This window comes from Neofelis nebulosa, chromosome 3, assembly GCF_028018385.1.
Source record: "Neofelis nebulosa isolate mNeoNeb1 chromosome 3, mNeoNeb1.pri, whole genome shotgun sequence".
Taxonomy (NCBI): Eukaryota; Metazoa; Chordata; class Mammalia; order Carnivora; family Felidae; genus Neofelis; species Neofelis nebulosa.
The window spans coordinates 60,801,623-60,824,761 of record NC_080784.1 but is presented as its reverse complement, the minus strand read 5'-3'; the positions used below and the strand labels follow the sequence as shown (position 1 = coordinate 60,824,761).

Below are 23,139 nucleotides of genomic sequence, written 5' to 3'. Positions count from 1 at the left end.
ATTTCATTGTGGTCTTAACTTGTATATCTCTAATTAGTTAGAACATAAGTTCAACATATGTTGACTATGTGTTTCTTCTTCCATAAAATGCCTGTTTTGTAACTTTTGCATATTTTCCTACAGGGTTATTGTTACTGATTTATTACTCATTTTATATTCTTGATATTGACTCTTCTGGAATTGATCTTTGTATTTAATGTGAAGTAAAAGAACCAATTTCAATTTCCTTCCCCATTTGCCTTTGGATTCTGTTTCCATCATTCCACAAAAATAACTCTCATTTAAGAAATCAATCATTTCCATATTAGCAATCCATCTTTTACTTCCTTACTTAACATGTTAAGCAGTACTGATATTGAGGACTCCCTCCTTCAAGAAATTTTTCTTTTAGTGGCTTCTAAAACACAGTTCTCTCCTCATTTCCCACCTACCACTCTGACTAGTCCCCAAAACTCTTTTGCAGGCTCATCTATCTCTAACCAGTGAGTAAATGCCATTGTTACTCAATACTCCACCCTATGTTCACACTTAGAACAGTGCCTGGCACATAGTAAGTACTATCCAAGTATTTGGGGAATATCATCATCATATTTTCACTCTAAACTCTCTACCTGGGCAATCTCTTCAATTCTTAGTGTTCAAGACTTTAAGTACTATTTATACAGGGATGATTTACAGTGTATGTCTTGCCCAGACATCCCCCTTGGAGTTCCTAATTTATGCCTATTTGATGTCTCCTCCTAGATATCTCCAAGACACCTCAATTCAGCATGTTTGAAATTAAACTCATGATCTTCTCTCTCCTCCCTCCATAAAATTTGGTCTTACTCAGTTTTTTCTGCAAATGCTACCACCACTCATCCATGTCTGTAAATCAGAAATGCATCTGTTTCCTATAATCAATCCATTGCCAAGTACTGCTGATTTAATTTTCTCTGACCACTTACCTCCATTATTCCCACTACCCCTAGATTCAACTTCCTATTATCTCTCACTTGCATTACATCAAATGTAGGTCTCCCCGCACTATTTTCTTTTTCAACCCTCTCTCCCCACTAAAACCAGCATGATCTTTTCAAAATGCATCACATTTCCCTCCTACTTGAAATCCTCCAATGACTCTTAGGATAAAGTGCAAAACATTTAACATGAGCTACAAAGATCTGTACAGACTAGACTTACAGCCTCTTCTCACACCACCCTCCCTTTTGCTCTGCATTCCAGGCATAATGAATGGCCTTTCAATCTCTGATTCACCATGTTCCCTCTTACCAAAGATTTTAACACATGCTGTTCCTTCTAAATGGAAGGTTTGAGTTCAACTATCCCTGCCTCAGAGAAGCCATCCCTAACGTTCCAGAATAGGTCAAATTCCCCAGTCAGATGATTTAATAGTAACAAGAGCTTCTCATTGTTGTCATGCTTATCACAATAGGCATTTTCCATTTGTGTTATTGTTTAAGGTTTGCTTGCCCCCCACCACAACCCCATTAGTCTGTGAGATCCAGGAAACCAGGGTTCATTTCTGTTTTTCTCACCATTGTACTTCCCATGACTAGTAGTATCTGGTATATAGTAAGAATGAATAAGTATTTATTTAATGAAGTAATGAACACTCTGAATCACTGAAAACTTTTCTTTCTAAAGTATGTCCACTTCTTCCTCACTCTATAATACACATAACAAAATTTCCAGAAATGGGGCTCCTGTTATGTGTTTAAAATTGGAGGGGGGGCGGATAAAAAGCTGGTTCTGGTCCAAGATGGCAATATAGAAAGACTATGAGCTCCCCTCCTCCAAGGGCACAACAAATCTATACCTATTTATAGAGCAATTCCTCCTGAAGAACGATGGCTGACTGAACAGCCCCTGCACAACAAAAGATAGAGACCACACAGAGAATGGCAGGAGGAGACACAGTAATAAAGACAAAGTAATGAAGTAATAAATGAAGTAATAAACCCCCAACACTGCAAGCTCCAGTGGGGAGGGAGAGCTAGTACTGAGGAACTGTGAGCAGACTCATCTGTCCTGGGGCATAGAAAAAAAGGTGCAGTTTATAGGACAACTAGAATATAAAGGAACTAGAACCCTGCCAGATGTCAGAGGAGATGCTGGAACTCTTGTCTGGGCCAGAAGGGCTGGCGGGTGTCCCGGTTTCCATTCCCCTGCCACCTGATAGCACAGACTGGAACATGGTATGAACGTCATAGCTGGCCTGCTGTCTCAGCAAGCCCCAGGTGCAAAGCCCACACCAGCCCAAGACACCCTGGAGCTGGTGATTTAAAAGGGCAACTAGAATATAAAAGAACTTGCCCTAGAGCCCTGCCAGCTGGCAGGGGAACTGCTGCAACTCTCTCGGGGTCAGAAGGCCTGGAGCGCTAGTTTCCATTCCTCCTCCAGCTCGATAACCGGGATGTGAACAAGGGTCCAAGCACACAAGCCAGCTGATCACCTTAGCAAGCCCTGGGTCCCTGGTGACACAGCCCAAACCACCCCACTCAGGCGGCCTTGGCCCAGTGCATATCAGGACACCACTGGCCAGCACACTCGACAGTGCCAGCCATCTCACCAGAAAGCCACAGGCTGAAGCCCCCTGGAATACCCCAGGCCCACAGCACTTGGGCTGCAGACAATTTGCACAGGCAACCCTGGCACATGGCGCTACTGGACATCCCAGCTCACACCTGCACTGGCTCCAGCTATCCCAGGGGCATCTTGGCCCAAGATCACCTCGGCTACAGATATCCTGCCAGGGCACCCCTGTATAGAGCACCTGGGGACTACCACCTGTCCATGCCCCATCTTGCATCCAACCACCTTGCCGGAGTGCCCCCTACGAAGAGTGCCCCAGAAGTCCCCCAGCCATTCACTTCAGCTCCAGCTGCCCCACCAGGGTGCTACATAAACGAAATGCCCCGGGACCAACTTGCACCCTGCCTTGATTCTAGTCACCCTGCCAAGGTTCTCCCTGTAGTGAGCACTCCAAGACACCCTAGTCTGCACCCACTTCAGCTTCAGCTATCCTACCATCCTGGCCTCTGTGAGGATCACCCCAGGACTCCCTGGCTTGTGCTGACTTCAGCTTCCTCTGCCTGGGCATCCAATACATGGATAGCCCAGGATACCCTGGTTTGCACCTACTTCAGCCTCAGCTGTCTTGCTAGAGCATCCTCTGTGCAGAGAGCCCTGGGACCACCCCAGCCCATGCCAACTTCAGCTCCAGCTATCCCACCAGGGCAGACCCAGCAAGAAGTGACCTGATCCCCAGCCCACACCAGTCATAGCTCCAGCCAACCAGCCTAAGTCACCAAGCACCCACAGTCTATACAAAGAACAATATACATAACACCATCCCTTCAAGTTTAGGAGAAGTAGCTGTTCTGCCTAATTCACAGAAATAAACATAGCATAGAAAGTCAAGCAATATGAGACAAAGGAATATACTCCAAACAAAAAGAACAAGACAAAACCTCAGGGCGGGGGGGGGGGGGGGGGGGGGGGGGGGAACACCTAAAGAAACAGAGTTTAAAAATATGCCTAACAAAGAGTTTAAAGAAATTATCATAGCCTGGATGGCTCAGTTAAGCATCAGACTTCAGCTCAGGTTATGATCTCACAGTTTGTGAGTTCAAGCCCTACATTGGGATCTGTGCTGACAGCTTAGAGCCTGGAGCCTGCTTTGGATTCTGTGTCTCCCTCTCTCCCTGCCTCTTACCCAGTTGCATTCTGTCTCCGTCTCTTTCTCAAAAATAAATGAACATTAAAAAAAAATTAAAGAAATGATCATAAAGATCCTCAGCAGACTAGACAGAAGAGTGGATGAACTCACTTATAGCAAAGAAATAGAAAATATTTTTAAAAAATAATCAGAGTTAAAGAATATAACTAAAATGAAAAATATAGAAGAGAGAATCAACACTAGATTAGAAGATGCAGAACAACAGATCAGCTCCCTGAAAGACAGGATAATATAAAGCACCCAAGCTAAACAGAAAAAAAAAAAAAGAGAGAATTTTTAAAAATTAAAATAGATTAAGGGACTTCTTGGACAACATCAAGCAAACAAAAACATTCATACTCGGGGCGCCTGGGTGGCTCAGTCAGTTAAGCCTCCGACTTCGGCCCAGGTCACGATCTCGCAGTCTCTGAGTTCGAGCCCCGCGTCGGGCTCTGTGCTGACAGCTCAGAGCCTGGAGCCTGTTTCAGATTCTGTGTCTCCCTCTCTCTCTGACCCTCCCCTGTTCATGCTCTGTCTCTGTCTCAAAAATAAATAAATGTTAAAAAAAAAATGAAAAAAAAAAATTCATACTATAGGGGTCCTAGAATAAGAAGACAAAGAAAAGGGGGCAGAAAAATTATTTGAAGAAATAATAGCTGAAAATTTCTCTAACCTAGGAAACATACATCCAAATTTAGGAAACACAAAGCTCCAAACATGTTGAACCCAAACAGGTCCACACCATGACACATGATCAAAATGTCAAAAATAGAGAATTTTAAAAATAGCAAGAGAACCAAATAGTTATGAACAATGGAAACCCACTAAGGCTTTCAGCTGATTTTTCAGCAAAAACTTTGCAGTCCAAAAGGCAGTGATGATAGGGAAAAAATATGCACAAAGTGATGGCAGGAAAAAAATCTACAACCAAGGATACTCTATCTGACACGGTTATCATTCAGAATTGAAGGAGAGATAAAGGGTTTCCCAGACAAACAGAAGTTAAAAGAATTCATCACCACTAATCCAGCCTTATAAGAAATGTTAAAGGTAATTCTTTAAGTGAAAAAGAAAAGGGCGTAATTAGAAGGAGGGGAAGGAATAGTAAACATGAATAGGGATTAAAAAATATCTTTTACAAAGTGTTTGAACTTGTGACCATCAATTAATACAGACTATTATATATTTAGGATGTTATATATAAACCTCATGGTAACCACAAACCTAAAACCTATACCACATACACACACACACACACACACACACACACACACACAAAAGATAAAGAAAGCCAAACATAACACTAAAGAGAGTCATCAATCACAAGAGGAAAAGAAAAGAATGAACAGAGAAGAACTACAAACACAATCAGAAAGCAATTAACAAAACTGCAGTAAGTACATACCTATCAATAATTACTTTAAATGTGAATGGTATAAGTACTCCAATCAAAAGGCCTAGGGTGACAGAATGGATTAAAAAAAAAAAAGACCCATATTTATGCTGCCTACAAGAGACTCATTTCAGGCCTAAAGACACATACAGATTGAACATGAGAGGATGGAAAAGATACTCCATGCAAAAGGAAGTGGAGGAAAAGAAGAAAAGCCTAGGTAGCAATACTTGTATCAGATAAAATAGAAATTAAAACAAAGATTGTCACAAGAGACAAAGAATGATATAATGATAAAGAGATCAGTATAACAAGAGGATTAGTATAACAATCAGGCCAGGCCAGCAATTATAAATACCTTATGCAACCAACACTGGAGCACATAAATACATAAAGCAAATATTAACAGACATAAAGAGAAAAACTGAAAGAAATACAATAACAGTAGAGGACTTTAACATCCCATCTACATCAATGGATATATCATACAGGGCAGAAAATCAATATAGAAAAAAAAAAAAAAGAAAATCAATATAGAAATAGTGCCTTTGACCTGTAACACATTAGATCAGATGAATTTAAAAGATATAGAACCAACATTCAATCCAAAAACAATAGAAAACACATTCTCTTTAAATGCACATGGAACATTCTCCAGAAGAGATCACGTGTTAAACAAAAGAAGTCTTAATACATTTAATAAGACTGAAATCATATCATGCATCTTTTCCAACCACAATGGTATGAAACCAGAAATCAATCACAAGAAAAAAAATGGAAAACGCTAACATGCAGAAGCTAAACAATATGCTACTAAACAATGAGTCAAACAACAAATCAAATTAAAAAAATACATGAAGACAAATGAAAATAGAAACACTATGTCCAAAATCTTTGGGAGGCAGTGAAAGCAGTTTTAACAGGGAAATTTATAGTGATTATAGGCCTACCTCAAGAAACAAGAAAAATCTTAAACATCTAACCTTACACTAAAGGAACTAGAAAAAGAGAAACCAATAAAGCTCAAGTTCAGTAAAAGGAAAGAAATAATAAAGATCAGAGAAGAAGTGAATGTAACAGAGCCAAAAAAAAAAAAAAATAGAGACAATGAAACCAAGAGCTACAGCTGTGAGACAATAAAGAAAATTGATAAACCTTTAGCAAATGAAGAAAAAAAATAGAGGACCCAAATAAATATAATCAGAATGGAAAAAGACAAAATAACAACCGACACCACAGAAAGACAGGGATTATAAGAGACTACTATGAAAAATTATATGCCAACAAATTGGACAACTGAGAAGTGGATAAATTCCTAGAATATTCTAAAATTGAATCAGGAAGAAAGAGAAAACCTCAGCATACAAATTACTAGGAACAAAAGTGAATGAGTAAGCAAAAACCTCCCAAAAACCAAAAGTCCAGAACCAGATGGATTCACAGTTTAATTTTATCAAACAAGTAAGAAGAGTTAATACCTATACTCCTCAAACTATTCCAAAAAGCAGAAGAGGAAGTAAGGTTTCCAAATACATTCTATGAGGACCACATTGCCCTAATGGCAAAACCAAAAAGGAAACACAGAAAAAAAAGGAAATTATAGGCCAATATCCCTGATGAACCTACATGCAAAAATCCTCACCAAATAGTAGGAAATCACATTCAACAATACATTAAAAGGATCATTTACCATGGTCAAGTGGGATTTATTCCAGGGAATCAAGACTGGCCCAATATTCACATATAAATCAATGTGATATGCCACATCAATAAAATGAAGGATAAAAATCATGATCATCTCAAGTAGTTCCATGAAGTGGAAGATGGCAGCAGAGTAGGAGGGCCCTAGACTCACCTCATCCCACAAATACAACTAGACAACTATCAAATCATCCAAAATACCCCAGAAATCGATCTGAAGATTGGCAGAACAAACTCCACAACTAAAGGTGAAAAAGATGTCCCATGAAAGAAGGTAGGAAGTGCAGATATGCAGTTTGGGGGAGGAACAGATCACGGTGACAGGGATGGGGAGAGAGCCGTGGTCACGGAGAAGGGCAAGAGACATCAGTGTACGTGGCTCTGGGAGAGCTTGGAGGACATTAGAGCTGCTCTTGGAGAAAAGACAGGGCAAACAGCCTGTGGATGTATAGCATGAAAACAATGATCTTTAGAGCACCTGGGATACCAGTGGGGAGGTTAGTTTTTAATCTCAGAGCTTATCCCACAGAGGTAATATTCATGGAGAGACCCCCTCTGGAAATAAAGGAACTGGCAGGTACCATTTCCTTTCCCCACCCCTGAGTGTAAACACCGAGCCAACTGCATAGCACAAACACTTGCTACTTAACTTGCTTATATCAAACCCCACCCCACACTCCAGTGGAACCACCCTTCCCAGTCTCACTTGCCTCAGTCCCAGCATGGCAGGCATTCCCCCCTAAAAGACAGGAACAAATTCCTGCCCACGTCATGTCTCCCAACCCAGGAGTTTTGCAAGGACTTGGTCCCAGTGGAGGTGGTGACAGGTCTCATTTCACAAGCAGACTAAAGCACAGCTAGTTAAAACACACCACATTCAGGCCAGGAACCAAACACTGACTACAAAAGGCAAAGAGCCTCTACAGACAACTGGCTTGAAGGATAAAGTGGTCATGACACAACAGCAGAGCAGATGCAGCACACATTGGAAACACTCCCAGAAATGCCAGGCCCTGAGGCCTTCAATGCAGGTCACTACAGGATGTCTTCTTCATAAAGCCATTACCCTCAAGAACCGGAGACATAGCTGACATTCTTAATGCAGAAACAGGCACAGAAACATAGACAAAATAAGAGAAGAGAGAAATTACTCCCAAATAAAAGGACAAGGTCATGGCCAGAAATATAAGAAAACAGATATAAATAACGTGCCTGATGGAGAATTTAAAGCAGTAATCATAAGGATACTCAATGGACTTGAGAAGAGTGGAGAAAATCAGTGAGACCATTAACAGAGATAATGAATAACACAGCAGAGATAGAGATCAATAAGCAAAGTGAGAAATATACTTAATGGGATGAACAGTAGGCAAGAGGAGGCAAAGGAATGAATAATGACCTAGAAGACAGAATAATGGAAAGTAACCAAGCTGAACAAAAGAAAAAAATGAATTACAAAAAATGAGAATAGACTTAGGAAATGCAGTGTCTCCATGAAACATAATAACATTCGTATTATGGGAGTCTCAGAAGAAGAAAGAGAGAAAATGGGGCAGAGAATTTATTTGAAGAAATAATAGCTGAAAACTTCCCTAACCTAGGGAAGGAAACAGATATCCAGATGCAGGATGCACAGAGAACCCCCAGCAAAATCAACAAAAGCTGATCCACACCAAGACATATTGTAATTAAAATGTCAAAGTGTAGCGATAAAGGGAAAATATTAAAAGCAGCAAAAGAAAGAAGACAGTTACATACAAAAGAAACCCCACTAGGTTATCAGGGGATTTTTCAGCAGAAACTTTCCAAGCCAGAAAGGAGTGGCATGATATATTCAAAATGCTGAATGGGAAAAACCTGCAGGCAAGAATACTCTATCCAGTAAGGCTAACATTCAGAATAGAAGGAAGGATAAAGAGTTTCCCAAACAAAACCCAAAGGAATTCATGACCACTAAACCAGCCCTGCAAGAAATATTAAAGGAGATTCTTTAAGTGGAAAGGAAAGACCAAAAATTGCAATATGAAGGTAGGAAACAAAATATCAGTAAAATGAATATTTCTGTAAAATATCAATCAAGGAACTCACAAAATAAAAGGACGTAAACTATGACACATATCCTAAAATGTGGGGAGGAGAGGAGTAAAGAATAGGTTGAAACTTAAATAATCATCAACTTAATATAGATGGCCATATGCATGTTATATATAACCTAATGGCAACCACAAAGAAAATACTACTAATAAATACACAAAGAATAAAGAGAAAGAAATCCAAATACATCACTAAAGAAAACCAGCAAACCATGAAAGACAGAAAGGCAAGAAAGGATTAGAGAACATCTTCAGAAATAGCCACAAAACAAGTAATAAAATAGCAATCAATATATACTATCAATAATTACATGAATGTAAATGGACTCACTACTCCAATCAAAAGACATAAGGTGACAGAATGTATACAAAAAATAATAAGACCCATCTATATACTGCCTACAAGAGAATCATTTCATACCTAAAGGTACCTGCAGATTCAAAGTGAGGGGATAGAGAAACACCTATCATGTAAATGGATGTCAAAAGAAAGCTATAGTAGGAATACTTATACAAGACAAAATGGACATTAAAACAAAGACTGTAACAAGAGACAAAGAAGACACTATAGAATAATAAAGGGGACAATCTAAAAAGAAGATATAACAATTATAAATATTTATGCATCTAACATGGAAGCATCCAAAAACATAAAACAGCTAAAAACAAACATAAAGGAACTAACGGATAATAATAAAATGGTAGGGGACTTTAACACCCCACTTACATTGATGGACAGATCATCTAAATAGAAAATCAACAAGGAAACAATGGCTTTAAATGACACACTGGAACAGATGGATTTAACAGACATATACAGAACATCCCATCCTAAAACAGCAGAATATACATTGTTTTCAAGTGCACATGGAACATTTTTCGGAATAGATCACATATTAGGCCACAAAACAGGTCTCAACACATTCAAGAAGATGGAAGTCATGCCATTCATCTTTTCTGACCATGATGCAATGAAACTAGAAGTCAACCACAAGAAAAAATCTGCAAAGAATACAAATACATGGAAGTTAAGTAACATGCTAGTAAATAATGAATGGGTTATACAGAAAAAAATAATAATAATAATGAAAACACAAAGGTTAAAAACCTTTGAGATACAGCAAAAGTGATTCTAAGAGAGAAGTTTATAGCAATATAGACCTACCTTAAGAAGCAAGAAAAATCTCAAATCAACAACTTTATACCTAAAAGAGCTAGAAAACGAACAAAAAAAACCCTAAAACCAGCATAAGGAAGAAAATAATAAAGGTTAGAACATAAATAAAGGTTAGAACATAAATAAAGGATATAGAAACTAAAACAACAACAACATAACAGATGAATGAAATCAGGAGCTCATTCTTTGAAAAAAAAAAAAACAATAAAACTGATTAACATACAGCCAGAGTAATAAAGAAAAAAAAAGAAAGGACCCAAATAAATAAAATCACAAATGAGGTGAAATAACAACAAACACCACAGAAATACAATTATAAGAGAATATTATGAAAAACTACCTGCCTAGAAGAAATGGATAAATTCCTAGAAACATACAACCTACCAAAACTGAAACAGGAAGAAATAGAAAATATGAACAGACCAATTACCAACAAAGAAATTGAATCAATAATCAAAAAACTCCCAACAAAGTCCTGAACCAGAGGGCCTCACAAGCAAATTCTACCAAAATTTTAAAGAAAAGTTAATACCTATTCCATTCTTGTCAAACTATTCCAAAAAATAGAAAGGGAAGGAAAATTTCCAAATTCATTCTATGAGGCCAGCATTGCCCTAATACCAAAACAGATAAAGATACCACACACAAAAAAAAGGACTACAGGCCAATATCTCTGATTAACATAGAAGTAAAAATCCTCAACAAAATACTAGCAAACTGAATACAACAATACATTTTTTTTTTAAATCACTCACCAAGTGGGATTCATTTCTGGGTTACAAAAGTGGGTCAATATTCTCAAATCAATCAATCTGATACATAACATGAATAAGAGAAAGGTAAGAACTATATTACTATTTCAATATATGCCACAAAAAAAAAAAGCATTTAACAAAGTACAACATTCTTTTTTTGCATTTATTTATTTTTGGGAGTCAGAGAGAGACACAGCACAAGTTGGGGGAGGGCCAGAGAGAGAAGGAGACACAGAATCCGAAGGAGGCTCCAGGCTCTGAGCCACATGAGCACAGAGCCTGATGCGGGGCTTGAACTTACAAACCGTGAGATCAGGACCTGAGCTGAAGTCGGACACTTAACTGACTGAGCCACCCAGGCGCTCCGTAACAAAGTACAACATTCTTACATAATAAAAACCCCTCAACAAAGTAGGTTTAGATACTCAACATAATAAAGCCCATATATGAAAAACCCACAACAAATATCATTCTCAATGGTGAAAAATTGAAAGCTTTTCATTTAATGTCAGGAACAAGACAAAGATGTCCACTCTCACCACTTTTATTCAACACAGTACTGGAAGTTTTAACCACAGCAATCAAACAACAAAAAGAAATAAGAGGCATCCAAATTGATATGGAAGAAATCAAATTTTCACTCTTTGCAGATGACATGATGTTATACATAGAAAACCCAAAAGACTCCACCAAAAAACCGTTAGAATAAACGAATTTAGTAAAGTTCCAGGTTACAAAGTCAATAAACAGAAATCTGCTGCATTTCTATATACCAAGAATCAAGAAAACAATCTCATTTACAATTGCACCAAAAATAAGATACTTAAAAATAAACCTATCCAAAGAGGAGAAAGACCTGTGTTCTGAAAACTATTAAACACTGATGAAAGAAATTGAACATGACATAAAGAAATGGAAAGACATCCATGCTCATGGATTGGAAGAACAAATATTGTTAAAATGTCCATACTACCCCAAAGCAATCTACACATTTAATACAATCCCTATCAAAATACCATCAGCATTTATCACAGAGCTAGAACAAACAATCCTAAAAGTTGTATGGAAACACAAAAGACCCTGAATAGCCAAAACAATCTTTAAAAAAAAAAAAAAAAAGCAAAGTGGGACCACTTACACCAAACCCTGCCCCTTCTTGCCTGGTAACTGTTTATCTACTGGAGTGGGACTGACACTGACCAAACCAGACAGCCTCTCCTCCAGACCAGCACAGCCCTTGGTCCCAGGCATCAACAGACAATTGTCCTGCAGTTTTGTATATTAGTCTGAGTTCTTTCTCTTTTCTTTCCTTCTCTTCTATTTTCCATTTTCTTGCAACTCTTTTTTTTTTTCCTTTAGAATCAGGCTCATAGTTTCTAATTTGATTTTTGGTCAATTCTTATTATATGTTTAATTTCAGACCTATATTATTTTTTATTTCTTTCTTTCTCTGTTCTGTTTATTTGTTTGTTTAATCAGGCATTATTCTTTTTATACCTTTTCTGTACCTCCTTCTTTATTTTCCTCTCTCTCTGTATTAAGCCTTATAGTTTCTTTGATTCTCTGCCTGTGTTGTTGTTAGTTTGTTTTTGTGTTGTTTTGGTTTTTTGCCCCTTTCATTTTTCTCTTTGTATGGGATGTCCCCCCCCCCCCCCCAACACCTTTCCTTCTTTCCAGGGTTACTTCAACAAACACACCTGCTGGAAAGTCCAAACAATCCACCACTAAGAGCAGTGGGATAGAGAAGCCAAATACACAACAACTTAGTGCACACAACACACTCCAAAAACACTTCCTAGACAGTCTATGACCCCTTTTTAATATAGTAGTACTTGCAGGTACAGGACACATAACAAGATATTAAAACACTTAAAAGACAGAAACATAGCCAAAATGATGACACAGAAGAATTCTCCTCAAAAGAAATTCCAGGAGGAAATGACAGAGAATTGCTCAAAACAGATAAAACAATATACCTGAACAAGAATTTAGAATAATGGTCATAAGACTAAGAGCTCAGCTTGAAAAAAGCATAGAAGACAGCAGAGAATCTATTCCTGCAGAGATCACAGACCTAAGAAATAGTCATGATGAATTAAGAGGTGCTGTAAATGAGATGCAAAATAAACTACACAAAGTGAGAGCAAGGATGGAAGCAGAGGAGGGAATAGGTGAAATACAAGATAAAATTATGGAAAATAATGAAGCTGAAAAAAAAGAGAGAAAGGAAACTACTAGACCATGAAGAGAGAAGTAGAGACCTATATGATTAAATGAAACCAAATAATATCCATATAACAGGAGTTGCAGAAGAAGAGAGAGAGAAAGGGGCAGAAGTTTAATCGAACAAGTTATAGCTGAGAACTTCCCTAATCTGGGGAAAGAAACAGACATCCAAGTCCAGAGGCACAGAGAACTCCCTTCAGAATCAACAAAAACAAGTCAATGCCATGACATAATCATAGTGAAACTGGCAAAATACAAAGAGAACCCTGAAAGCAGCTAGGGACAAATGGGCCTTAACCTACAAGGGTAAATACACAAGGGTAGTAGCAGTCTTGTCTACTGAAACATGGCAGACCAAAAGGGAGTGGCGGGAAATATTCAATGTGCTGAATAGGAAAAATATGCAGGCAAGAATCCTTCATCCAGCAAAGCTATCATTCAGAATAGGAGAAGGCTTTCCCAAACAAAAACTAAAAGAGTTCACGACCACTAAACCAGCCCTACAGGAGATCCTAAGGGGGACTGTGAGTGTAATGCTGCAAACACTACAAAGGACCAGAGACATCATCACAAGCACAAAACCCACAGGTAACACAATGACACCAAATCCATATCTTTCAATAATCACTCTGAATATAAATCAACTAAATGCCCCAATCAAAAGATCAATCAATCAATCAAGATCCATCTATACGCTGCCTACAAGAGACTCATTTTAGACCTAAGGACACATGCAGATTGAAAGTGAGGGGACACAGGACCACCTATCATGTTATTGCAAATTAAAAGAAAGCCAGAGTAGCCATACTTATATCACATAAACTAGATTTTAAAACGAAGACTGTAACAAGAGATGAAGAAGGGCACTGTATCATAATTAAGGGGTCTATCCATCACAAAGAGCTAACAATTGTAAATGTTTATGCCCCCAACATGAAACACCCGAATATATAAATATATTGATCACAAACATAAATAAATGTATAGATAATAACACTGTGATTGTAGGGGACTTTAATACTCCACTTACAACAATGAACAGATCATCTAGGCAGAAAATCAATTAGGAAACAATGTCTCTGAATGGTACATTGGACCAAATGAACTTAACAAATATATTCAGAAATTTTCATCCAAAAGCAGCAAAATACATTCTTCTCAAGTGCACATGGAACATTCTCCAAAACAGATCACATACTAGGTCACCCTCAACAAATATAAAAGGATTGAGATCATACCATGCATTTTCAGACCACAACGCTATGAAACTTGAAATCAGCCACAAGAAAAAATTTGGAAAGCCTCCAAATGCATGGAGGTTAACATCCTACTGAAGAATAAATGGCTCAACCAGGAAATTAAAGAAGAAATTTATATATGGACATAAATGAAAATGAAAATATGACAGTCCAAACCCTTGGTGTGCAGCAAAGGCAGTCCTAAGAGGAAAATACATTGTAATTCAGGCCGATGTGTGGAAGCAAGAAAGGTTCCAAATACAGAACCTAACCTCACAGCTAAAAGAGCTAGAAAGGCAGCAGCAAAGAAAGGCCAAAGCCAGCAGAAGAGAAATAATAAAGATAACAGCAGAAAGAAACAATATAGAATAAAAAAGATAGAACAGATCAATGAAACTAAGAGCTGTTTTTTTGAGAGAATAAACAAAATTGATAAACCCCTAGCCAGACTTCTCAAAAAGAGAGGAGACCCAAATAGATAAAATCACAAAAGAGGAAAGATCACAACCAATACCACAGAAATACAATTATTAGAGAAGACTATGAAAATTTATATGGCAACAAACTGAGGCAATCTGGAAGAAATGGACAAATTCCTAGACACCTACACACTACCAGAACTCAAAAGGTAAGGAATAGAAAATTTGAACAGACCCATAATCAGTGAAGAAATTGAACTGGTTATCAAAAATCTCCCAACAAATACGAGTTCTGGGCCAGATGGCTTCCCAAGGGGAATGCTACCAGACATTTAGAGGAGAGTTAATACCTGTTCTTCTCAAGCTGTTCCAAAAAATAGAAATGGAGGGAAAGCTTCAAGACCCATTCTATGAAGCCAGCATCACCTTGATTCCCAAACTAGACAAAGACCACACTAAAAAGGAGAATTACAGAACAATGTCCCTGATGAACATAGATACAAAAATTCTCAACAAGATACTAGCAAATTGAATTCAACAGTATGTTAAAATAATTATTCACCATGATCAAGTGGGATTTACTCCTGGGCTACAGGGCTAGTTCAATTAATATATTGATTAGTATACTGATTAGTGCAAATCAATCAGTGTGCTACATCACATTAATAGAAGAAAGGATAAGAACCATATGATCCTATCAATAGATGCAGAAAAAGCATTTAACAAAATATAGCATTCTTTCTTAATAAAAACCGTCAAGAAAGTTCAGATGGAAGGAACATTCCTTAACATCATAAAAGCCATATATAAAAGGCCCACTGCTAATACCATCCTCAATGGGGAAAAACTGAGAGCCTTCCCCTGAGATCAGCCAGGGATGTCCACTCTCATACTGTTGCTGAACATAGTGTTGGAAGTCCTAGCCTCAGCAATCAGACAACAAAACGGAATAAAAGGCATTCATATTGGCAAAGAAAAGGTCAAATTTTCACTCTTCACGAATGGCATGATACTCTGCATGGAAAACCTGAAAGACTCCACCAAAAAACTGCTAGAAATGATACATGAATTCAGCAAAGCTGTAGGACATAAAAATCAATGTACAGAAATCAGTTGCATTTCTATACACCAATAATGAAGCAACCAAAAGAGATATCAAGGAAATGATCCCATTTACAACTGCACCAAGAACCATAAAATACCTAGGAATAACCCTAACCAAAGAGATAAAAGGTCTGTATGCTGAAAACTATAGAAATCTTATGAAAGAAATTCAAGAAGACACAATGAAGTGCAAAACCATTCCATGCTCATGGATCAGAAGAACAAATACTGTTAAAATGTCGATACAACCCAAAGCAATCTACACATTCAATGCAATCCCTATCAAAATAGCACCAGCATTCCTAACAAAGGTAGGATAAACAATCCTACAATTTGAATGGAACCATAAAAGGCCCTGAATAGCCAAAGTAATGTTGAAAAACAAACAAACAAGGAGGCATCACAATCCCGGACTTCAGCCTGTATTACAAAGCTGTGATCAACAAGACAGTACGGTATTGGCACAAAAACAGACACATAGATCAAGGGAATAGAATAGAGAACCCAGAAATGGACCCACAAATGTATGGCCAACTAATCTTTGACAAAGCAGGAAAGAATATCCAATGGAAAAAAAAGACAGTCTCTTCAGCAAATGGTGTTGGGAAAACTGGACAATAACATGTAGAAGAATGAAACTGGACCACTTTTTTTATATCATACACAAAACTAAATCCAAAAGGAATGAAAGACCTAAATGTGAGACAGGAAACCATCAAAATCCTACAGGAGAAAACAGGCAACAACTTCTTTGACCTTGGCCACAGCAACTTCTTAATTTACATATCTCCAAAGGCAAGGGAAATAAAAGCAAAAAGAACTATTGGGACCTCATCTAGATAAAAAGCTTCTGCAAAGCAAAGGAAATAATCAGCAAAACTAAAAGGTAACCTACAGAATGGGACAAGATATTTGCAAATAACATATTGAATAAACAGTATCAAAAATCTATAAAGAAGTTACCAAACTCAACACCCAAAAAACAAATAATCCAGGGAAGAAATGGGCAGAAGACATGAATAGACACTTTTCCAAAGAAGACATCCAGATGGCAAAAAGACACATGAAAAGATGCTCAACATCACTCATTATCAGGGAAATACAAATCAAAACCACAATATGATACCACATCACACCTGTTGAAATGGCTAAAATTAACAACTCAGGCAACTACAGACATTGGCGAGGATGCAGAGAAAGGGGAACCCTCTTGCACTGTTGGTGGAAAAGCAAACTGGCGCAGCCAGTCTGGAAAACAGTATGGAGGTTTCTCAAAAAGTTAAAAATAGAACTACCCTATGACCCAGCAATAGCACTACTAGGAATTTATCCAAAGGATACGGAAGTGCTGATTCATAGGCACATATACACCCCAATGTTTATAGCAGCACTATCAACAATAGCCAAATTATGGGAAGAGCCCAAATATCCATCAACTGATGAATGAATAAAGGAGGTGAGGTATAAATGCACAATGGAATACTACTTGGTGATGAAAAGAATGAAATCTTGCCATCTGCAACAATGTGGATGGAACTGGAGGGTATTATGCTAAGTGAAATAAGTCAGAGAAAGACAGATATCATATGATTTCATTCATATGTGGAATTTGAGAAACTTAACAGACGACCATAGAAGGGAAGGAAAAATAAGATACAAACAGAAAGGGAAGCAAACCATAAGAGACTCTTAAATACAATGAACAAAATGAGGGCTGGTGGGGTGGGAAAATGGGTGATGGGCATTGAGGAAGGCACTTGCTGGGATGAGCACTAGGTGCTGTATGTTAGTGATGAATCACAGGAATCTATTCCTGAAGCCAAGACTACACTGTATGTTAGGTAACTTCACAATAAATAAAAATAAAATATTAAAGAATAAAAAAATAACCACTATGGTTATGGTAAAAAAATAAAAGATGCCTCCAAAGAAGGCATACAGATGGCCAACAGGCTCATGAAAAGATGTTCATCATCACTTATCATCAGGGAAATGCAAATCAAAACTACAAGGAGATATCACCTCATACCTGTCAGAATGGCTAACATCAACAACACAAAAAACAAGGGCTGGTGAGGATGTGGAGAAAAAGCAACCCTCCTGCACTGTTGGTGGGAATGCAAACTGGTGTAGCCACTCTGGGAAACAGTATGGAGATTCCTCAAAAAGTTAAAAAAAGAACTATCCTAAGATCCAGCAATTGTACTATTTACCCAAGAAATACAAAAACACTAAATCAAAAGGATACATGCACCCCTATGTTTATAACAGGATTATTTCAAACAGACCAGATTGGAAGCAGCCCACATGTCCACTGACTGATAAATGGATAAAGATTTTATTATTATACACACAAACACACACACACACACACACACCTCAACATCAAAATCCCAAATAATCCCATTAAAAATGGTCAGAGGACCTCATTCAACATTTTTCCAAAAAAGGCATACAGATGTCCAACAAACATATGGAAAGATGCTCAACATCACTAATCATTAGGAAAATGCAAATTAAAACCACGATGAGATAGCACCTTACACCCATCAGAATGCCTAAAATCAAAAAGACAAGAAATAACAAGGGTTAACAAGGATGTAGAGAAAAATGAACACTTGTACACTGTTGGTGAAAATGTAAATGGGTGCAGCCACTGTGGAAAATAGTATGGAGGTTCCTCAAAAAACTAAAAATAGAAATATCATATTATCCAGTAATTCTACTACTGGGTAATTATTTAGGGAAAATGAAAATATTAATTGAAGAGGATATACACACCCCTATGTTTATTGCAACATTATTTGCAATACCCAAAAGAGAGAAAAAATCCAAGTGCCCATCAGTAGAGGAATGGATACACAAGATGTGGTATGTATATATACATACATACATACACACACACACACACACACACACACACACACTGGAAGATCACTCAGCCACAAAAAGGAATCAGATCTTACCATTGGTGACATCATGAATGGACCTAGAGGGTATTATGCTAAGTGAAATAAGACAGTGGAAGACAACACATGATTTCACTTATATGTGGAATCAAAAACAAAACAAACAAAAAATAAAAACATACCCCTAAATACAGAAGTCAAGCTAATAGGAGGAAGTAATCAAAATGGGTGAAGCAGAGTGGGAAGTACAGGCTTCCAGTTACAGAATGAATAAATCACAGGAATGAAAGGTACAGCATAGGGAATATAGTCAATGGTTTTATAATTGTGTTGTATGGTGACAGATGCTACAGTTGTGAATATAAAGTAGTTGAATGACTATGCTGAATTGCTGATATTAACATAACATTGTTGCCAACTATACTTCAATTAAAAATATTCTTTTGAAAAAAAAAAAGTTCTGCAGGTAATACTGATACTACCCTTATCTCAACTATTAGCCCAAGAATTCTAAATTAAATTTCTGGTAATTATTCAAACTAAGGTCTATTGCCTAAGAGAAAATAGTTGATTGGCTTAGTATAGCAAATTCAGGTTTGTTTGTTTTTTTTTAATGTTTATTTATTTTGAGAGAGACAGAGAGAGAGAGAACAGGGGGAGGGGCAGAGAAATGGAGAGAGAATCCCAAGCAGGCTCCTCACTTTCAGCTAAGAGCCCAATGGGGAGCTCAAACTCCCAAACCATGAAAATCATGACCTGAGTCAAGATCAAGAGTCAGATGCTCAACCAACTGAGTCACCCAGGTGCCCTACAGCAAATTAAGTTTTAAATTGAAAGTAAGCATCAAAATTAGAAATAAATGACCAAAAAAGATAAATTACCAAAAAGTAAATCATAGGGATTTGATCGAAAAAGAATATTCCAGGATACATACTAAGAGTCAGAACAGATATATCTCAATGACTATCACCAACAACAGGACAAAGTAATGGACTGATGATCTTAAACCAAAAAATCATGGTGGTTTAGGGGAGCCTGGGTGATTCAGCATGTTGAGCATCTAACTCTAGATTTCAGCTCAGGTCATGATCCCGTGGTTGTGGGGTTGAGCCCCAAGTCAGGCTCTGCGCTGAGCTTGGAGCCTGCTTGGAATTCAATCAATATTTGGTTTCTTAATTAACTAAATGAATGAAAACACCATATGGTCTTTATTCCCAGGAGCTCACAATGTAGTTGAAAGATGAAATGAATATTAAAAAAAACTTAATTATTAGATAATTTGAATATCGTTGACCCTCAAACAATGCAGGGGATTAGGAACACTGACCACCTGCACAGTCTTAAATCCACATATTGTGATGCCCAAAAACTTAACCATTAATAGCCTACTGTTGACTAGAAACCTTCCCAACAACATAAACAGTGAGTGAAAACATTTTGTGAGCTATATGTATTATATTCCGTATTCTCACAATAAAGCTAGAGAAAATGTTAATAAAATCACAAAATACATTTACAGTACTATAAGATATCCATATATAAATGGACCCACACAGCTCAAACTCATGTTGCTCAAAGGTCAACTGTATATTTGCCAAGTTGTTAAGAATTCACTGAAGTTCTTGAATGGCTGCGCATAAAAAACACCTGCCAACTGATTTGAGCAACAGGACGCATGCATTAAATTGCAAACTCTACCAGGTCAGAGGGAGTAGGAGAATTCGCCTGGAATGGAACAGAAAAGGCTTATTTTACCTATTTCAAGATCTCTTCCCATATTCTACTAGTTTGTTATGACCTGGGTGAGGGGGCTGTAACAGTTAAAAAGGTTTTATTTCTTGAAGTACAAATACACACACTTAAAGGTTAAACCTATCTGTAGCTTTAATGTCATTAAGTCAGTGAAATTATTGCTTTCTTCCTAATCACCAGTCAAATCACCCTCACTGATGATTTCAGAAGATGTGATATCCAGAGAAAGAAACTCAAACCTACGTGGGATGTTATAAAGAAGAAATGCAGGTAGCTAAAGGCCTGCAGGTGAGGCAGCATTAGAAAAATGGCCTACTCCTCTCCATAAACTCTCCTACCTTAAAAGCATCAGCTACAACACTGGAAACCATCCAGACTGCTCCATTTCTTTTATGCACCTGGAACTGTTAATGCCTGATAAAATCCAAGTGTTACCATGCTAGCATTTAGTAAACAATTTGATTAGTGACACTCATTTTACTCACACTAATTAACTTTCCTACTTCCTAAACTTCTTTAAGTAAAGATTATGTTGAAGATAAATTTAAAATCATTTTTTTAAGGAATCAGGAAGCTTGACATAGAAATTAGATCTGACTTTATTACTTTTTATTTTTTATTTTTATTACTTTTATCACATTGCATTTATTTAGTACATCCAATTCACACCTTTGCACTGACTTGCAATATAAAATAAAATCTGTTTACATAAAATAATGTTCAGCTCCAACAAAACTTACTTTTTAAAGTGCAGTAAATATTTAAACCATATTTCAAAATGATAAATAATAAAAATCAACATGAATCCAGTGACATTTAAAATATCACACTATTCCCCAGAAAAGAGTTCAATGGAAAATAGATGTTGCCTGATATTTCAGTTTGTGTCTTCCATTCTCGGGCAAATATTTTCTTTTAAAATTAATGCTTTAACTGTTCCTTATAAAGACATCTTATTCACTGTTACTGCATATTTACTTAAAGTATCATTTATGCTATTCATAAGTAATTATTTCTAAAATTTTATAATAAAAATTATTACATTCACTCATACAAAATATTCTGAATTTTTAAAATGTCATAATTTCTTACACTGTTTTTAAGTAGTTTGCTAAAATTAGTGTTTTGAGGATAAAAAAACACACACAAAAAAACTACTTCTATTTCCTAAGTTGATAATATCTATGTAGCTCATTACTATACGAGATATTAAAACCTTAAAGGTTATTATTACACATCACTTCGAGAAATTCTATAGGATGGATCAACTGTACCACACTTGTATTTGTAAATTATTTTGCCCAGCTGCTTAATCAGGAGTAATGCACTCAAAAAAATTGGATTCTAAATTTATGCCTGTATCTAACTGATGTTTTTTTTTCAACCTGTATAAAAATTGATCTTCTAAGGCATATGTAAAAGGAATACAATGTTTAACTTTGGCAGGACTGCTAAAATACTGACAACTAACCAATGCCCTATAAATACTCTTATCTTAGCAATGGCTCACAAGGTTAACTTCTAGAGAATTTTGCCTGATACAATGAAGTAATTCATGACCATTAGACCATAAAATTTTTGCCACTTTTGCAACAAAATATGTAAATTAAAATGTCTGCTTATAGCACTTGCAAATGTCTATATGTTAAGATCGCTACAGCCTATAAGGTTCTTAGCATTTAGAAAACACAACTGGTCACACACTGTTCTTTTTAGACATATTCATATAAAAATGGAAATAGTATTTGTAGCATCAATAAGTTTGATTAGCAAATGTCACCCATGTAGGTATCAACAGCCCAAATACAAATAAATCAACAGCCCAAGTGTGCCTTTGATTATAATCACTATTTTAACTGAATAATCTGTAAATTATATCGTGAGTTGTAATCCCCCATCCACTACCAGAACATGCCCTGTAACATATGGTGATTCTAAAAGAAACACAACCGCATGTGCCACATCAATAGGTTCTCCAAACCTCCCAAGAGGGATAATTTTCTTTAAATGTTCTTCTTTCAGGTCTTTCGTCATATCTGTATGAACAAATCCTAAAAGAAAAATGTTTATTTAGTTGACACTTAGAGACACTAAGACATCTGCGCAATTCTAAATAAAAATCAATTTGCATCAGAAAGTTTGAGATTATCAATAAACTTGTTTAGGAAATACAGAGTTCCGCTAGCAATCAAGTATGTTCATTAAGTTTAACTGAATAACACCAAAATATTTGACTCCCAATTATTTCGCCCAATTCATAGCACAATACAAGTGGGTAGATACAACATGAATAAAAATTTCATTCCTTGGGGAACCTGTAGTTTATGGAAGAAACACTCACTTGTACCCCTAAATATAATAAAAGGACATCTGATGAATATCCTTATATATAAAGTATCACAAAAAAGTAATTTTTACTTGATTGAGGGTAGAGGGGTAGTAGGGTTAGAGGGAAGAAAGGTGGTGACATGAACTGATTCGACAGTTCTGACAAAAATTAGTTTCATTTGCTATAGCTAAGATAGTTGATCAGAAAGACCAATATTTCCAATATTCATAAGAAAAAAATCTTATGGAATGATCCAATTCTTTTTTTTATAAAGTTTATTTATTTATTTTGAGAGAGAGAGAGAAGGGCGGGGGGGGGGGGG

The 23,139-nt window shown here is 37.0% G+C and overlaps 1 protein-coding gene across 4 annotated transcripts in view; it reads right to left on the bottom strand.

Annotated features, from left to right (window-relative positions):
• CBR4 (carbonyl reductase 4) overlaps positions 1-23,139 on the bottom strand; it is a 97,438-nt gene that overhangs the window by 54,954 nt on the left and 19,345 nt on the right. For 2 of the 4 annotated variants that reach the window (XM_058720936.1, XM_058720938.1), the window contains exon 5: positions 21,070-22,539. The exons of the other annotated variants lie outside the window; for them this stretch is intronic. In XM_058720936.1, the coding sequence (XP_058576919.1) occupies positions 22,361-22,539 (179 nt within the window). In that variant the 3' untranslated portion in view covers positions 21,070-22,360. Of the gene's footprint in view, positions 1-21,069; positions 22,540-23,139 lie in introns of those variants that run through there. 4 annotated transcript variants of the gene reach the window in all.